This window comes from Micromys minutus (genome assembly GCF_963924665.1).
Source record: "Micromys minutus genome assembly, chromosome: 10".
Taxonomy (NCBI): Eukaryota; Metazoa; Chordata; class Mammalia; order Rodentia; family Muridae; genus Micromys; species Micromys minutus.
The window spans coordinates 20,782,754-20,805,025 of NC_137979.1; the positions used below are offsets into that span (position 1 = coordinate 20,782,754).

The 22,272-nt window shown below is 46.3% G+C and overlaps 1 protein-coding gene across 4 annotated transcripts; it reads left to right on the plus strand.

The window, feature by feature from the left end:
- Positions 1–204: 204 nt before the first annotated feature.
- Positions 205–19,969, plus strand: CTC1 (CST telomere replication complex component 1). Of its 4 annotated transcripts, none has more exons than XM_080923360.1 (23): positions 205–303; positions 5,543–5,706; positions 6,503–6,724; positions 6,810–7,021; positions 8,021–8,165; positions 9,972–10,250; positions 10,348–10,476; positions 11,128–11,360; positions 11,483–11,660; positions 11,749–11,949; positions 13,347–13,473; positions 14,149–14,263; positions 14,367–14,682; positions 14,771–14,860; positions 15,085–15,281; positions 16,926–17,017; positions 17,113–17,287; positions 17,722–17,796; positions 18,456–18,600; positions 18,701–18,765; positions 19,120–19,285; positions 19,379–19,505; positions 19,612–19,969. In XM_080923360.1, exons 2-23 carry the CDS (start codon positions 5,656–5,658, stop codon positions 19,749–19,751), a joined length of 3,480 nt encoding a protein of 1,159 aa, XP_080779486.1. In that variant the 5' UTR covers positions 205–303; positions 5,543–5,655; the 3' UTR covers positions 19,752–19,969. The 4 variants fall into 4 exon arrangements, with proteins under 4 accessions (XP_080779486.1, XP_080779483.1, XP_080779484.1 ...); XM_080923357.1 differs by having other exon boundaries at positions 265–391; positions 6,487–6,724; XM_080923358.1 differs by having other exon boundaries at positions 265–391; positions 6,487–6,724; positions 15,088–15,281.
- The last annotated feature ends 2,303 nt before the right edge of the window (positions 19,970–22,272 follow it).

The following is a 22,272-nucleotide window of genomic DNA, read 5'->3' on the forward strand; positions in this document are numbered from 1 at the left end:
AAGTGACTACGTGCTCCAGGGGTCTTGCACCCCGCCCCGCCCCTCCCCACCCCTCCCCGCCCCTCTCCATCCCTCCCCGCCCCTCTCCATCCCTCCCCGCCCCTCCCAGCCTCACGTGAAACACTAGGATCCGGACGCGTCGTCACTTTAGAAAGGAAATAGGCCAGATATGGTGACGCACATCCCGCTATTAGGAGGCAGAAGAGTAAGGGTCGCTGCATATTTAAGACCAGTGGTGGGCCGCCCGCTAGTGGATGCTGGGAGAGGTGCCAGTGCTGCCCCTGACGTCACAGGCTCCCTCCCGTGAGCACTTGCGCCCGTCGTTCGCGCGTTCTTCAGGGTAGGGGTTTGGCTCATCATGGCTGCTTGCCGAGCACAACCACCTACCTCCGTGAGTGCTGTTTGTGTGATTCTCGTGGGGTTTTTGTTTTGTTTCTCCTTCTTGTGCTGGATTTTATTTCTTCAGTACCCCTTCCACCCGTTGTCTGTGGTCTCGGCCTGTGGAGCGGCGGCTTTTCCGGCCCTTTGTTTGAGGGCCGACCCAGCCTGGAATAGGTCTCCGCCCACTGTCGAAGGTTTCTGCTCTGTCGGAGATTAGCTCTGCTGATTGTTATGGCTACAGGGGCCCTCAGATTTAGCTGGATTGGGAAAGGAGAAACGCCCAGACCTTGGGTGTGTACCCCCGTTAGCTAGGCGGGAAAGCATCAGAAAACGGTACTAGGCAGCAGAGCCATGTTGATAAGCAAGGGTTAAAGCAAATATCGTTTGAAAAACTAAATTCCATTGGGTAGAGGTGGAGATGGAGGGGTCAGAAGGAATAGTGAACTGTCTTGACTGCTAAGCAACAACCTTTTGATAGTTGTTAGTGGCCTTTTTATGACAGCGTCACGTTAACATCACATAAACCTAGTGCTTGCTACGTAATTCACTAGGCTAACCTCTACAAATCACTGTACTTTCTATGTCTGCTTCGCTCTTGTTGGCACTAGTTGGCCCTTTTTGGACAAAGAAGTGATTGGATGAGATTTGGGTTTTACTTTGCTGAAGTGTACTATGGACGGCTGAGCTGAAAGACTGGTTGAAAGCAGAGCCTATGGTGGCTTCATCCACGGCAGCAGTGTTAGGGTACCAGAGGTAAAGAAAAGGAAGGGCCAGGCATGGTGGTTTACACCTTTAATCCCAACACTCATGGGCAAGCAGATCTCTTGTGAGTAGTTCGAGGCCAGTCTATGAAGTGAGTTCCATGACAGCTGGGGCCATGTAGAAGAACAGTCCTCTCGAAGAACAAACAAACCAAGAAAGAGTAAGACATTAAAATCTTAAGGGGTGGGTATTGTAAAAGACATGGCACTAGTTAAGGAGTAGTCAAGGGCTGAAGCTAGCTGTCTGTTCAGTGAACAAAGCTTTAGTGATGGAGTGCCTCCTGATCAGATCCTGTGCTGGGCAGTGATGGGACCAGATCTCAGGAGAGAGAAAACTCAGCTAAAGTAGAGATCCTTGGGCCACAGTCATCCTTCAGAGGCCGTTCAAGGTAGGCAGTTCAGCCAGGTGTGGTGGTCGAAGCCTTTAATCCCAGCAGTTGGGAGGCACAGGCAGGCCTAGCAAGTTACAGGGCAGCAGGACTCTGTAGGAATCCCTGTTTGAAAAACAAGAGCAACAACGAAGGTAGGTAATTCAAGTATTTGAGTTAAAGTGTAAAGTATGAATCTGTGGTTTATTCAAAATACAGACCTGTTTCATTTGATCCAATAAATGTCCTTAGTTTGCTTTTTCCCCCTTGAACAAGCAACATCAAAAGCCAAAATCGTCCCTATGTAATTTTGGCTGCCCTCAAAATGCACTGTTGTATCCCACAAGGGCCTTGAATTTGATATTCTTGCTCAAGCATCTAATGCTGAGGTAGAGACACAGGACCCTCCCTCCCCCAATCCCAATCCAGCAACCGGAGATTGAATTCAGAACTTCATGCACTCATTCATGCTAGGTTAATGCTGTGCCACTGAACCACATGTCTTAGTATTTTGTGTGTGTCTATGATGTATATGTGTAGGGATGTGTGCAGTAGCTAAGATGTTGAGTTCAGAGGACAATTTTGTGGAGTTATCTCTCTTTTTCATCTTTATGTGGGTTTCAGAGATAAAACTTGGGCAGATTTTCTCTCCAAATGTCTGTACCTGCCAAGGCAATCTCACTGGCCTATTATTGTTGTTGTTGTTATTGTTATTACTTTGTTCTTAAATGAGCTTCTTCTAAAGGTCTGTTCCAGCCTTTCAGTTGGCTCTCCGTGAGTTGGGACTACTTCCTCACTGCCATCAGAGTCCTGTCCTTGGAGATCCCTGGCCTTTTTTTTTTTTTTTTTTTTAGGGGTGGGGGGATTATCAGGAGAGAAACAGGGTCCTTCTACAAAGCCCTTACTTCCTGCAATTTACTATGTAGACCAGGCCAGCCTTGAACTCACAGAGATCTGCCTGCTTCTTTCTCCCGAGTAATTTGGGATTAAAATGAGTGACATTTGCCTGCTCCCACCCCTGTCTTTTAAATCAAACCAAATTCCTTTTCACTTTGAAAAACAAAGGTTGTCAAGTGATGGACAGGGCATCAGAGGATTAGTAACCAAAACCAAACTAACTTGAAAGAAAACAGTCTACTTCGAGGCTTTGATTATGTCTGAATAGTGGATTATTCCACTGTCCAAAACTCTGAATGAATATGAATGCAAGGAGAGTGTTTGTCCTAGGTTTAAGTCAGTAGGATTGTCCACAAGAATGCTAAAATAATTTAGAACCTTGAAAGTGGTTTATCAAGGTGCTAAGGATGTGCTGAATATGGGATGTTGACCAGAGATGGAGCTTTGATGGTGAGACCTGGCTGAAAAGACTTAACAGGGATCGGGTCTAGTGGGATTACATTTTCAAGTTAATATACTTGACTAAGAAAATGGAATGATTAAAAATTATACTCTTAATAAAGTCATGATGGTGTGTACATTCCTATAGTCCTCCTGGCACTTAGGTAGAGGCAGGGGATAACAGTTTGGTCTGTATATTGGGATATAGGCCAACCAGGGTCATGTAGGAAGACCTTGTCTCAAAAGAAGGTGGGGTGCTGTTGGAGAGATGGCTCAGGGTTAAGAGCACTGGTGTTCTTGCAGAGGACCCAGCTTCAGTTCCCAAACCCACATGGTTCACACCATCCTCAACTCCAGTTTTTTTTTTTTTTTTAAACGACTTTATTTTACAAAACAAAGATAAATGTACAGATTTTAAACATTTTTTGCTTAAAATTATACATTTTTGTCAGTACTGTTTTTTCAGACATTGAAATAATTTTTACATAAAACCATGTGAATATATTTTTTTAGTCAGTACTTGATTTTTTTCAAGGGCTTGACAGTATGCATTGAAAACCTAATAGTTACAATAAGTCAACTCCAGTTTTAAGACTTGCTATGGGCACTAGCATGCATGCAGGCAAAACATCCATAAATTACCCTTTGACCCTTCTCCTGTGACCTTTCTTGTGTGCTATGAGACACTCACATATTAAGAGCAGTAGTGTGAATTTTTTTTTTTAGAGGCTTCGATTTTTTTCATGCAATATGTTTTGATCTTATTCTTTCCCTTGCATCAACTCCTAGATCCTGCCCACTCAACTTCATATTCTTTCTCCCGAAATAAAGACACAAATCCAAAAGCCAAGCCTGAAAAGCCAAAAAAGTAGAAAACAACAACAACAAAAGCCAAGACAAAACCGGAAAAAAAAACAAAAGCATGGAGTCTGCTTTGTGTTGGCAAATCAATTCGAAGCTTAGGACCTTCCTGAGAGTCTGTGTGATTTTTCACTCTACTGGAGAAAACTGATTTTCCTTCTAACACACACTGCTTGCAGATAGCTTCTTGGTTAGGCGTGAGACTGTGTGCCCACTTCCCCTTCTCCTTGCTGGAGTTTTGTCTGGCTTGAAATTGTGCAGGTCTTGTACAAGCTATCACAGTCTCTGAAATCATATGTGCCCCTGCCTTTTGGAGAAAGATTTGCTTGTTTTATCTGTGTGTTTTGTCTGCATATCTGTGTGCACTCTGTGTGCCTGGAGCTTATAAAGCTCAAAAAGAGCGTAGGATATTCTGGGACTGGAGTTAGAGACGTTTGTGATCTGCCATGTATGTGGTGCTGGGACCGGAAGCTGGGTCTGTAAGAACTCCGCCACTGCTGTCTCGTCTCTTCACTGTGATTTTTGTTGTCCCCGCCACCTTTGTTGTGGTTTTTCCTTTTGAGACAGAATCTTACTGTGTCTCTTGCTGGCACCACACTAAGATCCTCCAGATGCAGTCTCCTCAGTGTTGAATCACGTACCATGTCCTACATTTTAAAAAAAAATATTTTTTTAATGTATGAGTACACTGTAGCTGTCTTTATTATACACACCAGAAGAGAGCATCAGATCCTATTATAGATGGTTATGAGCCACAACATGGCTGCTGGAAATTGAGCTCAGAACTTCTGGAAGTCAGTGTTCTCACCCTCTGAGCCATTGCTTTGTCCCACACCCAACTGCCCCCCCCAAACACAAAACAATTTTTAAAGGAAAATTTTTTTTCATGACAGTTTTTCTCTGTGTAGCTCTGACTGTCCTGGAACTTGCTCTATAGACCAGGCTAGCCTAGAACTCAAAGATCTACACACCTCTGTCTCCCGAGTGCTGGGATTAAAGGTGTGGACTTTTGAAAGCAATTCTCCCATTTTTACTTTTCAGCTTGCTGACTTAGATGCAGACTCAATGTAAAATGAGATAACCCTAACCACGGGGTCGGTGCTGTGTAATAGATTGGCCATGTGTTCGAGGTACCATGGAGCTCCAAGGTCAGATTAGCAGTTGACCTTGGTATGGCCAGAGAAAGGCTGACAGAGGAATCTCTCTGTATCTTTTTTTCTTCTTTTTAAAAAAATGTGTTATGGATGCTTTACCTGCATGTATATCTGCACAGAGGCCAGAAGAGGGTGTCAGATCACGTGGATCTTGAGTTACAGACAGTTCTGAGCTACCATGTGGGTGCTCGGAATTGAAATTCGGTCCTCTAGAAGACTTAATCACTGAGCCATCACTCCAGCCCCCAGGAGTCTGCATTTCAAGCGAACATTTTAAGAATTAGTACAGATTTGTCACAGGAGGCAAGATTAAGCTAAGTGGCCACCAGTTTAACCATGGCTGGACTCACTGTGGCAAGCCCTCATCTCCACTGGAGTTCTGCCTTCAGTCTCGGACTAACTTAAAACTTCAGGGTCTGGAGAGATGGCTCAGTAGTTAAGAGCACTGACTGCTCTTCCAGAGGTCCTGAGTTCAATTCCCAGCAAACACATTGTGGCTCACAACTATCTGTAATGGGATCTGATTCCCTCTTCTGGTGTATCTGAAGACAACAGTGGTGTATTAAATAAATAAATTGTCTGGATTGATTGATTTATTGTGTTTATTTTCTTAATCTCAGAAAATCCTTTGGTGGGCAGGATATTTTGAAGATGTTTTAACTAGTTTCATTTTCCTCAGGAGCAATCCTGGCTTGAGGCTGCCCAGACCTTCGTCCAAGAGACCCTTTGTCCAGCTGGCAAGGAGCCTAATAAACAGTTGACTCAGTCAGTAATTGATTGTGTGAAGGAGACATGGATGTCCCAGGGGGAGAACCAGGATTTTACACTGCCCCTGAGCTACAGGTAGGGTGAAGTGGGGCTTAGTGGGTGGTTTAGGTCATGTTTATAGAGAAGGAGAGAGGAAGAAGGTGATTTAGCTGATAGGACATGTACAGGAAATACTCTATATAGCCTTAAAACTCTTAGTGCTTTGCCATATTTCTTCGTTCTTTTTTGTAAGATATGAAGAAGAGAAGTTAGTGAGATCTCCTAATACCTGTTCTGATGATCCTTCTTTATCACTTCAGAAATAATCACCAGCCTGATGAGCAGATGCTTCAGCCCCTGTTTGTGGAGTCTTTAGTGTTCTCCGTACACACATAATTCCTCAGACTGTCTCTTGGTCTCTCTCTTTTATTTTAATATAACATTTTTACTTTATTATATGAATCCAATACACATTTTTTAAAGATTTATTTATTTGTTTAATGTAAGTACACTGTCATTGCCTTAAGGCATACCAGAAGAGGACGGTGGATGAATTATAGATGGTTGTGAGCTACTATGATGTGGTTGCTGGGAATTGAACTCAGGACCTCTGGAAGAGCAGTCAGTGCTCCTAACCACTGAGCCATCTCTCCAGCCCCATTCTCTTGGTCTCTTGTAGAGGTACTCAACACAGACTTCTTGTTTCCCTTAGAGACATTGCCCAGCCTTTAGATCCAGACCCCATCCTTAATGTCGTGAGCAGACATCTCTTAGCCCATGCTTGCCTTTTGCCCCTCTAGGTGCTTGGAGGTCTGCCAAGGCTGAGTCTTTGCTCAGATGTAGCTGATCTCCAGAACTGCTTTCTTCACTTTTCAGCTTTGTCTCGGTACAGAATCTGAAGACTCATCAGCATCTCCCGTGCTGCAGCCACCTGTCCTGGAGTGGTAATGCGTACCAGGCTTGGACGAGAGGAGCTGGGCCAGGGGGCAGTGTCCTGCCCCGGGAGCAGCTGTTACTTTTAGGGACACTAGTAGACCTATTGGGAGATTCGGAACAAGAGTGTAAGAGTGGAAGCCTGTTTGTGAGCGATAACACTGGAACTGTGGAATGTGAGGTGAGTGGAATGGGGACCAGCTGCCTCCAGTGTGAGCGGGAACAGTATAGGTTAGCTGCTAACCTGTGGCTTTGGTCTTTTCTAGCTTATAGATCTAGACCTTTCTTGGTTGGGCCATCTCTTCCTGTTCCCCAGTTGGAGTTACCTCCCTCCTGCCAAGAGGAATTCCTTGGGGGAAGGGCACTTGGAGCTGTGGGGTACACCTGTGCCAGTGTTTCCTTTGACTGTCAGTCCTGGCCCTCTCATGCCTATCCCTGTCCTCTACCCAGAAAAGGCGTCCTACCTGCTCAGATACAGGTAATTTTCTACTCTTAGGAAAGAAAGGAACACTGAGATTTGGAGGCTGATGGTTCTTTCCGTGGAGGGAGACGTTTTGGTAGTAATGTAGACGATAGATGGGACACGGGAACTGGGGTTTGAATATCAGGAAAGTTATGATGAGGGCTGGTTGTGGTTTACCTCTATAATCCCAGTGTTTAGGGCACTGGAAGCAGGAAAGCTGTGGAACCTTTGTAGTGAGTTCCAGGGGAAGCATTCATACACATAAAATAAGGTTACTTTTTCAAGACATGGTTTCTCTGTGTAGCCCTGGCTGTCCTGAAACAACAGGCTGGCCTTGAACTCAGAGATTCACCTTGTTTCTGCCTCCCAAGTGCTAGCATTAAAGACATGTGCCACAATGCTTAGCTTGATATTTTCTTTGAAAGAAGAAAAAAAGACAACCATCAAATTCTTTTTGTATGTGTGTGTGTACGTATATGGCATGTGTTGACCAACCTTAAGTGTCATTCCTCGGGCAATAAGGGAAATAGGCCCCTCATTGGCCTACTAGACACATAGCCCCCCACCGTCTCATCTCCCTCCACAGGGATTATGCTACCACACTGGCTTTTTGAAAAGTTGGTTCTAGCAGAAGGGCTTGTATTTAGAAGTCAGACAACCACTCTCTTCCTGGTCCCCAAGAGGATTCTTTGTGTGTGTATTTATGAACATCCCATCTTAGCACACAGACACAGAGGTCAGAACAATTGTGGAATGGTTCTCTCCTTCTGTGGGTCCCAGGAATCTCTTCCTTCCCAGTCCTCATCCTTGACAGAAAACACCTTTCCCATCGGGACTGCATTTGACTGCCAAGGACATATACCCTGTGTGAGGGCAAGAAGGGTGGGCGGTTTTTAGAGGATAGCTTGGAATTGTGCATATTATACACTGCTACAAGATTGTCCTTTGCAGTGCAAGGGAAGACTTGTGGAAAAGGAGATAAATCAAAATGTCTTTATTTTCTTCTTTCCTTAGAAAGAAATGTAAAATAGATGAAATAAATCTCGCTGGAAAACTGCTCCATCTGAGTGCCCTGCTGATAACTCAGAGCAAAAGGTACTTCATCATGACACTTGGTGAATTAGCCCAGGCCGGCCGCCAGGTGTCCGTCATTGTACAGGTGAGGACCAGGGTAATGTTGGGCACAAGGGAGTAGAGGGTGCATTATAACCAAGAGAACACAGAAGGGGTAAGCCAGACAGCACAGATACAAGTTTCCTATGTGAAGTATCTGGATCAATACATAAAATGCGGAAGTAGAAACTGTGGTGGAAGGAAACAGTCTAACGGCAGGCAAATAGGATGATGAGAGAAAAGACAAAGCTGAGGAGATGGCTTAGTCAGTAAAGCCCTTTCCCTATGCACATGAGAGCCTGGCTTTGATCCTTACGGAAAAAGCTGGGCATAGTAGCATGGCCTGTAACCTCGGTGCCAGTGAAATGGAAGACATCAGAGTCATGGAGTCTGCAGGCCATTGAGAGAGCCTGCCTCAAAAGGTAGGAGACTTCCTGAGAAATGATACTTGGGTTTGTTTTTGACATCCACATGAATGGGTACAGGGCATCTGCCCACATGTATACATGCACACACAGGCCAGAAAGATGGATGTGGTTCATGCTTTTAATCCTTACACTTGGGAGGCAGAGAGGCAGGTGGATCACTGTACTGTGAGTCAAGGACAGCCTGATGTACATAGCAAGTTCCAGGCTAGCCAGTACTACATAGTAATACTGTGTCTCAGTGAGAGGTGAAGGGGTGGTAACTTTTCTCTTCCAGAGTACCTAGGTTTAGTTCCCAGAACTCACATGACATCTCACAAGTGTTTATAATTGCACTTCCAAAGGATCTAACTTGAGCACTGCATGCAAGTGGTACATAGATGTGCATGCATGTAAAACATCCATCTACACAAATTTAAATACATTTTAAAAAAGAAAGAGAGATTTTGGGAGGTAGTAGCACACGCCTTTAATCCCAGCACTCAGGAGGCAGAGACACATGGAGGACAGCCTGATCCACAAAATAAGCTCCAGGACAGCCAGGACTACATAGAAAAACCAAAAAGCAAAGCAAAACAAAACAACTTTCTCCCCTCCCCTCCCAAAAAAACCCTGAAACCTACAAAAAGAAAAGAAAGAAAAACGTGTAATGTTTTTGATGCCGGATCACGTTTGTGTCTGTATTGCTGTTTAGGTTTTTGTCTTTTCATGATCTGAAACATGTTAAAGAGGAGTGAATAACCTGTTACTTAACAGCTGTCTCAATACTGGAGTCATGTACTCAGCTCATATTAATAAAATAAATGATTGGCTTGTATGTCCTGGGGTGAGGGAGAACATGTTGGACATGATTTTCTTTCTTTTTTAATATTTATTTATTTTACATAGATTTGCGTGCTCTCTCTGCCTGTACACCTGCACACCACAAGAGGGTATCAGTTCCCAAGACAGATGGTTGTGAGCCATGTGGTTGCTGAGAATTGAACTCATGACCTATAAGAACAGACAGTGCTTTTAACTGCTGATCCATCTCTCTAGCCCTAACCATGAGTTTCTTGATGGGATATTATCATTTTGAAGGAAACTTTAGGGATGGTTTGTATCTTTATGAAAGGCTTATGAAATATGTGACATTTCCTGTTAATGTGTAGAGATCCTTAAGGTTCAGTGGCTTATAATACTAAGAGTTCAACACTAGTCTGGGCTACATAGTGAGTTTAAAGCCAGCCTGGGCTATATGAGACCTTGTCTGGACAGAACAGAACAAAACAATAACAAAAGCCAAGCAAACAGAAGACAAAGAATAAGAGTAAAGTCCTGAGGTCTTTGGAGTCAAATTGTTGTGGGAAGACCTTTAGCAGACAGGCAGCATTATAGGTGGGGGCAGGGGTCTCATGTCTAATGTTACCTCCCTCTGCCTAAGCCAGATTCCTACTCAGATGGTGTGGCACCGAGTCCTCCGGCTTGGTAAAGCCTATGTGCTGACAGAATTGCGAGTAACCAAGACCCGGGGTTACCGTTACTGTATTTGGACCACCATTCCTTCTTCAACTCTGATGCCACTGAGACCAGGTTATGTGCAGGAGCAGAAGCTGGACATAGAATTCTTGGAAGCTGACCTTAAACGACTGTCCCGGCCCACCAGCTCCAAAGACAGCCGAGGGCAAGAAGGTCTTGTCCGGGGTTCCAAAATCTTACATTATTTGGTGAGTGAAAGGTATTGATCCTAGAGGTTGTGACCCCTGCAATGTGAGCCCCCAAAGGAGGAGGAAATTGCCAACCCGACCTCTGTCCCCTGTGCAGGGAACAGTCACTGACGTGTTGAGTGAATCTGCTAGCCTCTACATTCTGGATGGGCAGCTGATTCTCTGTCTTGCATACCAGAAGATCTATGGCCTCAAGCGGGTTATTCGACCAGGGGTCTGTCTGGAGGTATGTCAGATATCAGACTTGGAGGTGAGAAGACCCTCAGTTCATGGGAGGTGTCGGGTGACCTCGAAGAGAATGAGTTTTGATAGAAAATGAGATAGGCAACATTGGGGGACATGAATTTCTCTTGCAACCTAGGATGGAGAAGCAGCCATCTCTGCAGGGGTTAAGCTAGGGTCTCACTCTGCCCTTGTTTTAGTTTTTTGTTTAATTTTGTTTTGTCTTAATTTGTTCAAGAGAAGGTTTTTCAAAGTTTAGTTGTGAGCCACCTGCAGTGGGTACTAGGAACTGAACTTGGGTCCTCTGCAAGAGTAGTACTTTTAACTGCTGAGTCATCTCCAGCCTTAGGTAGTTGTTTTATTTGTTTTGAGACAGGGTCTCATTATGAAGCCTTGGCTGATCTGAAACTTCCTATATAAACTAAGCTGACCCAAATCTCACAACCCCCTGCCTCTGATGTGAAGCACCGCAGTTACAAGCATGCGTTTTTTTGTTTTAGATCTGAGTAGCTCAAGCTAGGCTCAAGCCTCTGTGTAGCCAAAGATGGCCCTTTATATAGCATGGAGTCCTCCTGCCTCTACCTCCCAAGGGCTGGGATTGCCAGGTGTGTACTACACACACTCTGTTTACCTCTGCTCTTCTGTTTCCCTGCAGCTCCGAGATGTTCATCTCCTCCAGGCAGTGGGTGGAGGAACAACAAAACCTGTACTGGCACTTTGTCTCCACGGCACCATTCGGCTTCAAGGCTTTTCTTGTCTTAAGCCTGAGACTTTGCCGTCCTACAAAGTTTATGGTGCCTCCTTGTATGAGCAACTCGTGTGGAAATGTCAGTTAGGACTTCCCTTATACTTATGGGCTACCAAGGCCCTGGAGCAGCTGGTCTGCAAGTGAGGAGGATGGAGATTGAGGGTCTTGGGTGGAGATGGGTGGGAGGATGCTATTCTCTGTAGGGGAAGCAGGATCCTGGAAGAGATCTTGGGGAAATGACTGTGTTTCTCCCCCTGGCAAGGCTGTGTCCCCATGTGTTGAAATGTCAACAGTTCCTGAAGCACTCCTCTCCTGGGAAGCCCAGCTTGGGTCTGCAGCTCCTGGCTCCCTCCTGGGATGTTCTTATTCCACCTGGCAGCCCCATTCGGCATGCACACAGTGAGATCCTGGAAGAACCACATAACTGTCCCCTTCAGAAAGTATGAGAACGTGGGGGAAAGATTGGCAACAGAGCTAATGCTTGAGGGCTCTGGGGAACAGAGGCTGATTATTTCTCTCTCCCCACAGTATGCTCCATTGCAGACTCCCTACTCTTTTCCTACTTTACTCGCCCTGGCAGAGGAAGGGCAGCGCAGGGCTTGGGCTACCTTTGACCCAAAGGCCCTGCTGCCTTTCCCAGAAGCCACTCATCTGACAAGCTGCCAACTGAACCGACGCCTAGCCTGGTCCTGCCTCTGTCTGCCATCCTGTTTGTTCCAGCCAGCTCAGGTAAGGGAATTCCAGAAGATTCAGGGAACTACCTGTCGTCAGTTTCATCACCACTACCTGTTCAGATCACGTGTTTTTGTTGTTTTTTGTTTCTGTCAGTTGACTGTGCTGGCTTTGTGTGCGTCTGTGCCTGCATTTGTGTGTGCTTGAGACAGTCTGTCTGTGCAGCCCTGGCTGTCCTGGAACTTACTCTGTAGACCAGCTGGACATGAACTCACAGAGATGCACTTGCCTCTGCCTCCCAAGTGTTGGGATTATAAGGGCGTGTGCCCCCACAGCCTGCTAACTGGCTTTTTAATTAGATTGCTGTATCTGTTCTTGCCCCTCACCAATTTGTTCTTTTTACCAAAACTAGGAAGAGTGAAAGAAATTGTAGCTTGGCTCAGGTGTGGTGGTACATGCCTTAATCCTAATACTTAGGAGGGAGAGATGAATGGATCTCTTTGAGCTAAGCCAGCCTGGACTACATAGACCCTGTCTAAAACAACAAGAACAACAACTAAAACCATGCTGGTAATTAGCCTGTTGTAGGATACACAGTAAGACCCTGCCTCAGAAACAACAAAAGGGTGTGTGTGTTGGGGCAGTGGACCTGAAGAGATGGCTCCGTAGTTAAGAGCACTGGCTACTCTTTCAGAGAGTCCTGAGTTCAATTCAGAGGTCCTGAGTTCAGTTCCCAGACACCACCATGGGAGTTCATAAGTCTCTATAAAGGGATCTGACGCCCTCTGCTGGAATACAGGTGTACATGCAGACTTTTAATAGGTGTTAATGCACCTATTAAGACAAAAAAGTCAGTGAGTGGTGACCTGGGCTTGATCCCCAAAATCTGCATGCTGAGAAGAGAGCTGACTCCCTCATTGTCCTTTGACCTCCACAAAAGTGAATGACACCCCAATAAATGTAAAAACAAGCCCCCAAAACTGTAGCTTGGAATGTAGACTTCTGTGAAGTTTTGCTTTGCTTTGTTTTCATTATTGCTTGTTTTGTTTGGTTTTTTAACCTGAGTCGGTCTTACTGTATAGCCTAGGCTGGCCTCGAACTCCCAGAGGTCCTTTTATCTTGGCTTTCTGATTACTGGAACTATGAGTATGTGTGTACCATCATGTTCAAGAGTGTAATTCAGTTCTTACTTGTACATGTGTGAATGCTTGTTTTTGTTGCTGATAATGATTAAAACAGCACATGACACATGGTAGGTGCTCAGTGGAGGTTTTTGTTTATTTTTAGAGAGACAGGATCTCTCTGTGAACCTTGGCTGGCCCGGAACGCATAACATAGACCAAGACAGCCTCAAACTTAGAACAGTCCTGTCTCTGTCCTCCAAGTTCTGGGCTTATGCCCACTCCTTGCTGTTTGTTTAATAAATATTTAAGCTTGTCCTTTATTTCCCGCAGGTTTTACTTGGGGTCCTGGTGGCTTCATCTCATAAAGATTGTCTGATGCTTCGGGATCTGAGAGGCTCGCTGCCTTGTATGCCCTTGACTGAGAGTTCACAGCCCCTCATTGACCCGAAGCTCATAGGTGCGAGGTTGAGGGATGGAAAGATGATGGTGGTGGGAGGTAGAGCTCAGTGCAGAGCCAGGAGACAGGGAGCGTCTGCTGGGCTTTCTTAATGATGTTGGTGAGCTACGTGGAGAACTGTGAGAGGCTGGTGCTGATGGAGAGAGGAGGAGCTGGAGTTACAGCTCCCAGCATCCATCTTTTCTACACCACATGGCTCCTAAACATTTACCTTCCTGTTTCCTACATTCATAATTTGGAAGAACACTGGTCTTATTTGATTGTTGAGATTTATAAAAAGGAGCCTGGGATGATGGGCCTATGCATCCAGCAGAGGCAGGTTGATCTCTGTGAGTTCAAAGTCAGCCTGATTTACATAGTAAGTTCCTGGGCAGCCAGAACTATATATTAGAGAGACAGATCCTGTCTCAAAACAAAACAAAACAAACAAAAACAAAAAACCCAAAACAAAACAAGGGAAATCCTAGAGAGGAAAATGTGTTACATTCAGGGAGCCATGTTACAGATTTGGGGGAAGAGCAAGGAAGGGGCAGGCTTGCACGGGCATATGGAGTAGTTGCCTGGGCGCTGAGGTGACAAGGTGTGGACCTGGGATGACACAGACCCGCCGGGTTGTGCTTCACCCCTTTTCCCACGGTTCTTTGCTTGCTAAGATAGAAAACTTTCTTCACCTAGGCTGCCTGGTACGGGTAGAGAAATTCCAGCTGGTGGTAGAGAGAGAAGTCAGGAGCAACTTCCCTTCCTGGGAGGAGCTGGGCATGGCAAGCTTCATCCAGAAGAAGCAGGCCAGGTCAGCTCTCTGCAGTGGTACTTATCCTCTGCCTGGTGTGTGGGGGTTTAGGATCTGAATCACCCCAATTCCTATATCACTGAAGATCTGCCTCTTCCAATAGAGTTTATGTCCAGTTCTACCTGGCTGATGCCCTGATCCTGCCTGTGCCCCAGCCCACCATTGGTTCAGAACCACCTCAGACAACCTCCTCCTGCCCAGAAGGACCCCATGTGGAACAGAGCCGGTTGTTCTTACTGGCCCACAAGGAGGCCCTCATGAAACGGAATTTTTGTCTCCCTCCGGGAGACAGTTCACAACTTGCAAAGCCCACCCTGAGTTTCCGTGTGTCAGGAACTTGGCTTTGTGGCACACAGAGGAAGGAGGGTTCTGGATGGAGCCCACCTGAGTCTCTGGCCGTTGAGAACAGGGATCAAACGGTAAGCTGGGCCTCCAGGTTCCTAGGGCCTGACCTCCCTACCCTGTGCTCCACACTGGAGTTCAGTTCTATGCTGTCCTTCCTCATAGGTCTTCCTCGTCTTTCTTGGCTCTTCGGTTCGATGGTTTCCATTCTTGTACCCAAACCAAGTCTACCGCCTCGTGGCTCCTGGTTCCTCAGTGAGTTCTTTCATCAGAAGGCGACTTGGGCTAGAGTCTGGAGCGGGCATGCTAGTGCTGGGTCCTTTAGGTCTCCTGGAAGAGGCAGAATTTAGGGGACTGCGTCATCTGTCTGTTGGGATCCCTTTCTTCACCAGGCTCTAGGAAGAAGTCAGCATTGGAGGACTTAGGGAACTTCCTCTGGCCTAGGCACATGCAGAGGCCATTGTCTTCATGTTTCCCAGCAGACAGCAGTGTTTGAGACAGAGCATCCGTCTGGCACATCTCACCGTCTCCTGGAATTGACTGACTGTGTGTCCTGCCTCACTGTCCAAGAGGACTGGATCCTGGAACTTGGGAATTCTCAGGACATACCTAATGTAGTAGAAGTCCCGAGAGTACTGCCTGAGTCTTCTTCACTGGCCCATCTGCTCAGTGACAAGTAAGTGTCGTCTGTTACCTGTGTGTTGTGCTGGCGGGGCTGAGTAAGCAGTGTGTCTGACTTACAGTTCTTCAGTGTGATGTCAGTGTGAGAGTGGGGTTCTCTTTCAGTCTTTCTTGTCACTGTGGGAATAATCGAAAACAGTGTCTCCTGCCCTCCCTCCCCACCACACTTTTGTTGTTGTTATTGAGACAGGATCTTGTCTTGTAGTTGCTATGTAACTAAAGATGGCCTTTGATTTCTGCTCTATCTCCTAAATGCTATTGAGCATCTGTTGCTTAACCCAGCTGAGCAAATGTTCTCACAACTAAGGAAAAGCTTTAGCAATAAAAGGAAACAGATTGGAAAATACAAGGAAGGAAACGGCAGTGTGAAGGGCCTGAGTTCAGTGTGGGTGTGGTCAGTAGATGAGTGCAGAAACTCGGTGTTTCATAGACGGTTCTGTAGGTGAGTACAAGTGAAAAACTGTTTCCTGTGTGAACAGAGACACTACTGGGTATGTGTGATTGTTTTGAGACTGGTTTTTATTACTAAAACTGAATATAAGCCAGGCATTGTGGTGTCCATGTTTAATCCAAGTACTTGGAAGGCAGAGTCAGGCAGATCTTTGTGAGTTTGAGGCCAGCCTAGTACACATGGAGTACAGGCCATCCAGGGCCAAATGGTGAGCTGATGTCACAGAAGAGGAGTGGGAAAGTGACTGTAGAGGACTGGAAACATGGCTCTGTAAGTAAGAACATGGCTGTCGTTTCAGAGGACCACATGGCAGCTCACAACTATCTGTACCTCCAGTTCCAGAGGATCTGGCAGCCTCTTCTGGCCTCTGAGGGTCTTGGTGCACAGACAGATACAAGGAAAGCATCCATACACATAAAGTAAAAGTTCAGTAAAAAGGGAATACAGAATTGGGGGTTGGGTGGTGGTGCATGCCTGTAATCCTAGCACACCCAGCCTAGGGGAGAACTACCATTAGTTTTAAGGTAGATCTTGTCTAAAAAATAAACAACAGAAGGAGGATTGTGTCTAATTTTTATGAGACTATTATTTATTATTAGAAGTGATGTAGGCTGGAGTTTGTTTGCAGGATGGTAAACACTTTTAACCCAACATTTGGGGGACAGAAGCAGGTGGATCTCTGAATCTAACACCAGCCTAGTCTGTAGAGCATTCCAGGACAGCCAGGGCAGGGACAGCTAAGGTAGTGTATACTTGTAGTCATTTTCTTTGGAGACCTGAGGCAAGTGAATTGCTGAAGGTTTGAAGCCAGCCTTTATGTAGCAAAACCATGCTACATGGTTCTAGGATTACAAGCATGCACCACCACCCAACTGCTTTGTCATTAAATGTGTATAAGTGTTTTCCCTGCATCTGTCTGTGCACCAAGACTCCCAGAAGCCAGAAGAGATCCTCTGGAATTGGAGTTACAGACAGTTGTCTCAAAGGATTAGAAAAGGGGGGAAGGGGGAAGGAGAAAGGAGGAGAAGTGGAGGAAGAAGAGGAGTTATAGTCAAAGTGCATGTTTCCTTGAAACCTGCTTCTTCAGGAAGCCTGAGACTAAACGATGGACTGGCTGTCGATGGCTCCCTTCTGTCTTGTGAGCTGATCTCAGATGTATGTTTCCTCATGGCTTTCTCTCTCTTTCAGCTCCCCCAGTTCCTCCTTGGTGTCTTTCTCTGCTGACATTTTGTCTCGGATACTGTGTGAACCACCTCTCGCCCTTCGCCGAATAAACCCTGGTAATGTGCTTTCCTCTGGGGAAGAAGGTATGACTCGGACGGATGGGACCTCATAGTCCTGGCTGATCACTGGCCACCCTTCCCTCTATCCGTAGGGTGTGCTGGGGCTATTAAAACAGGTGTGAAGCTAACAGTAGCTCTAGAAATGGATGACTGTGAATATCCCCCTCACCTGGACATATATATCGAAGATCCACACTTGCCTCCCCAAATGGGACTCCTTCCAGGAGCCCGAGTCCACTTTAGCCAACTGGAGAAAAAGATTTCCAGGTGAAGACCTATGTCGTATGGCCACGCCTTCTTTGCTTACTGATGTCCTCTTGAATACTCACCCCCACCTAACTGTGCCACAAGGACATGTTTTCTTTGCTTTACTATTTTATTTTGTTTAAGGACAGGGTCTCACTATGTAGTCCTGGCTGTTTTGCAACTTCCTGTGTAGCTCAGGCTAGCCTCTAACTTATAGCCCTCCTCCTGCCACTGCCTCTCTGTCTCCAGATGCTGGGAGTACTGTGCTCAGCTTTGCTGTGACCCTGGTTGTTAGTCTGCTGTCTCCTGTCTGCCGTTTTCTCTGCTTTAATAGAGCTGTGGATGTGCCCCCTAGGATAGCAGAGTTAGCCCAGCCTGTGAGGCGTGAGCCCAGTCTCACCTCCTTCCCCAGCGTCACTGCTCTGTTCTCATCCCTACTCGTCTTCTCTCTGCAGATCCAACGTTGTTTACTGTTGTTTCCGGTCATCCACTTGTGTGCAGGTCCTGAGCTTCCCAGAGACCAAAGTCAGGTTGGTGTTGAGGCTCCGATGTCTATATTTCACACTGCCATTTTACTCACATGTCTGGCCTGGAATATTTGCCACAGATGTAGTCTTCTCTGATAACAAGAGAGAACTTTTTGAGTCAGAAGGATGCCATATGCTCCAAATAGAAAAAAAAAAAAAAGGAAAAAAAACCCAGTACCCATTATCCAGAAAAACTTGAGGTCCTAAGCTCTCGAAGGCTTTTCTCTCGGCACACATGTTGTTTCTGACGTCTGTGGCAGATCAGGAACCAGAGTGTGGCCAGGTCTGTGGGCTTCCATTGGTGTGTAGAACTCACCACTGTTCTTCCCCTATCCCTGAACTTGTTATGGCCAGTTAGCTTCACCTTACTTTCAAAACTCTTCTGCCTTGACCTAAGGTTTTTGAGATTGTTTCACTGTTTTGCCCATCTAGCCTTTATTTTTATTTTTGTTTTTTGAGACATGCTTTCACTATGTAGCCTTGACTGTCCTGGAACTCAGTATGTAGACCAGGCTGACCTTGAACTCCTGAGTACTGGGATTAAAATGTCCATGCCTAGGTAATGTTTTGATGGTAGCCTAAAGCCTATTCCGGGTCATAGCTTGTGCCACCATGCCAGCTTCTTTGTCTGCTGCTTGACTCGTTGTTCTCTTTCTCCTTAGTGTTCCCTTGCCCCACATCTACCTGGCTGAACTTCTCCAAGGTGACCGGCCTCCATTCCAGGGCACTACCTCTTGCCATATTGTGTGTGTCCTGAGCCTTCAGATCCTGTGGGTGTGTGCTCATTGCACCAGCATCTGTCCCCAGGTACTGGGAGAGGACAGGCTGAGCTGGGTGTCAAGTGCCAGAGTGGTGTCATTGGAGGAAGAGGACTTTTCCGACTGTGTTTTTGGCTTGTTTATCCCAGGGGAAGTGTAGTCGTCAGGACCCCTGTTGTCCATCTCAGAGGGCTATAAGCCAGGCCAACATCAGGTAGGCAACTTGTTAACTGGCTACTTCCTAGTTATAAAGTTTCTGATGTCTGCAGTAGCATGATTTTTGTTTCATGAAAGTTGCTTAGTACTTTTTTTGAATAAGTGGGGTATGGCATTGGGTAGAGCAGGTGGTGTGGAATCAGAATTGTTGTGAGTTTGAGGAACTCCATATTGATATCAGGCCAGATGGTCTACATAGCAAGACCTCATCTCATCTTCCTCCCTCCATTTTTTTTTTTTTTTTAATGAAGAAAAAGTGAACTACATATGGAAGCACTGGGCACCAGGGTCTGTTGGGTCTGGGGACCATCCATGTTGGTTTGCTCGGGGAGTTTTGCTTCCCTTCCCTTAGGCTCCTGGTAGAAGATGGCACTGCAGAAGCCACCGTGACCTGTAGGAATCATCTTGTGGCAAGGGCACTAGGGCTGAGTCCTAGTGATTGGTCCTCTGTCCTAGAGCATGCAAGGGGGCCAGGGAGAGTGGCCTTGCAATTTAAAGGGCTGGGAGCCCAAACAGAGGTAAGAAGTGCTCTGATAATGTTCAGGTTCTTGGGGATTTGGCACATGGTTACAAATTTGGGTTCCAACTAATCCTGAGTTTCCTTTTTCTAGTCTGCAAGCGAAACCCATGAGCCCTTGACCCTGCTCCTCCGGACACTTTGTACTAGCCCCTTTGTCCTCCGACCCATTAAGCTTTCTTTTGCACTTGAAAGGAGACCCACTGATATTAGCCCACTAGGTATGGACAAGGTGGACAGGTCTTAAAAGGGAATGTGGCTGGGGAAGAAAGTGGGGGGTAGGAACTAAAAACCCTGCACACAGGATGTTTGCTCTTGCTGTCTCAGAACTGCCCCGGCTGCAGCAGTTCCAGTGTGGAGAGCTCCCTCTGCTGACCAGAGTGAATCCCAGGCTCCGATTGGTCTGCCTTTATCTCCAGGAGCCAGAGCTCCCCAGCCGTCCACAAGCTTCTGCTGCTGCTTCTTGATGACACTGCCTAAGGTGGCCTCGCTGGACCCCAGACGCTGGAGTCAGGAACTCCTGCCCCGCTGTGATTTCTAGTTATTGTGGTGTCAGCATGCCGTGGAGACACTGAAAACAGATCATAGCGTGATAATGATGTTTTCTCCAGTCGGCTTAGAACACCTACACTCAGAGGTGGCCCGCCCTGAGCCTGGGCTCTGCCTCTTAGAAAGCAGAACAAAAACGTGTTATGTATGATAGGCTCTTTGGGCTACAATAAACCTCTCTGAGGACTTTCTGACCTGTGTTCATCTCTGAGGTGCCAACTCACTTCTAGTGGCTGACCTGTCATCCTCCAACATTTAAGTTGCTAGTGAAAAGTGGTTTACAGAGCTGCTTGTCCAACAGAGGAATGATAGAAACGAAAGTCAGACTTCACCAGGAGTATCAACTTGGGAGTAGGGACAGGGCGTCAAGAACATGGTTATAAGGTCTCAGCAACATTTGACAGGAGTGGAAATACAGGACGGATATAGGGACGAGCCAAGCTGTAGGGGGTTTGGGGGGACCAGGAGGCTGGAATGCCTGTTCTTTGGGTTCCCCAGAGCCAGACCTCAGACCCTTGGGCAACGGACGGACGGCAGAGTTCCATGGCCCTTTGAGTTACTAAGGTGGCAGTGAGGCTATATGACTTCATATTCTTATGAGTTAGGTGAATTTAGCGATCATTCCAGAACAGACTTGGGAGCATCTTTTCTAGTATATTCTTGCAGCTGGCCGGTTAGCTCAGTTGGTTAGAGCGTGGTGCTAATAACGCCAAGGTCGCGGGTTCGATCCCCGTACGGGCCAAAGGAAAATTTTTTTTTAAATACCTTTTCCCTTAAAGGGCTAGTTCCTGAGATTTCTAATTGCAGAACGTATCGTTTGCAATCTCTTAAAACCTGAACTGTTAGCGTTCAATAAGTGGGAAGGAATACATCCCAGAGCCAATAAACCAGGGGATAGATGTCCGGGTCGCCGCTACTGCGTCTTCCTTTCCCACGCAATCTTTGCTGGAGACCAGAGACTTGGGACGATCTGGAAGGAGGATTTCGAGGACGTGTGTGGCGAAGCCAAAGCGTCCGTTCCTGTCCAGTTCTGGCTTTTGTGCCACCTTCCTACCTAACATCCAGAACTAAAGAGATTATGGGTGCACGAAAACTCTGAAGAGTAACAAAGGCATTGGATACAAGCGATTTTAGAAGTTCTGTAGTCGTGGCCGAGTGGTTAAGGCGATGGACTAGAAATCCATTGGGGTCTCCCCGCGCAGGTTCGAATCCTGCCGACTACGTCCGGAAATTTTTTTTTTTTTTTTGCTTTTCAGTTTTTGAATGTTTCGACTGTATTAATCGTGATTGTTTCTGTCCCAGTAGAAACTGTGCAGCACCCAAAAATTCTCCTCAGAGTTCTAGAATCTAAGGTTAATCGTGCCTATCCCTTAAATGTCGAGTATTTTAACATTAACGAGAACTTCACAGACAAAAAGACGGAGCAAACAAAGTATATTTCAAAGTAGACCGATAAGAAATTGTCGTTTGCATTGAGAGTCGTTTATTCCTGTAGTACATTCTAGTCGAGAAGCTTTTTGGCATTGGCGCCGTGGCTTAGTTGGTTAAAGCGCCTGTCTAGTAAACAGGAGATCCTGGGTTCGAATCCCAGCGGTGCCTTTGTTTGACTCTTGTACCGTTGCACTCTCTTCCGTTTTAGCCTTTACCAACTTTAAATAAAGGGGAGCATTGCAGACCCCAGCCTAAGTTCCTCTTACCTGCTCTCCTGCAAAGTTTCCCAGATCACCTCCCCTTTATCTACAAATTTTCAGTTTGTTATTTTCTCTCAGTGTGAGGCCTCATCGTTTTATACTTCGTTTATGTTATATGAAGTATATGTTAAAATTTGGAGCGGATTCTAGATGCAGTCCTATAGCAGGCAGTCTTTTCACACCCATCTGTCCCCACACGGAGCAAGCTAGGACAGGAATCAGACTTAACAGCCTGCCACCTTTAAGGACTGAGACCTTCTGGGCGGGAAGTAAAGAGGGCGCCATGGTAACGGGTTGTGGGAGGGGGACCACGTGTGAACTAACTGGTGGGGCGTATCCCTGGCATACTAAGGCTGGGTAATGAAGGTAGACATGAACGCTGGAAGGACGAGAAAGGACAGGTAGGATTTCTGAACGACATAAGCTAAACCTTAGACACCGAGTAGAAACTTGCTGTGCATCCTACGGAAGAACAGACAGCCTGGGCCGGGGACAGCACAAGAAATAGACACATATGAAAGGGACCACTGGCTGCTCTTCCAGAGAACTCTGGTTCAATTCTCAGCTTGTAACTCCAGTTCCAGGGAATGTGACACTCTCTTCTGGTCTCTATAGTGACGTGTACAAGTTCAAGGTCATCCTTACCCACCTCTGTAAGTAAGATCAAGGCCAGTCCAATTTAGTAAGGTGCCACTACACACACACACACACACACACACACACACACGAGGGGATTGCAGGAAGAGAA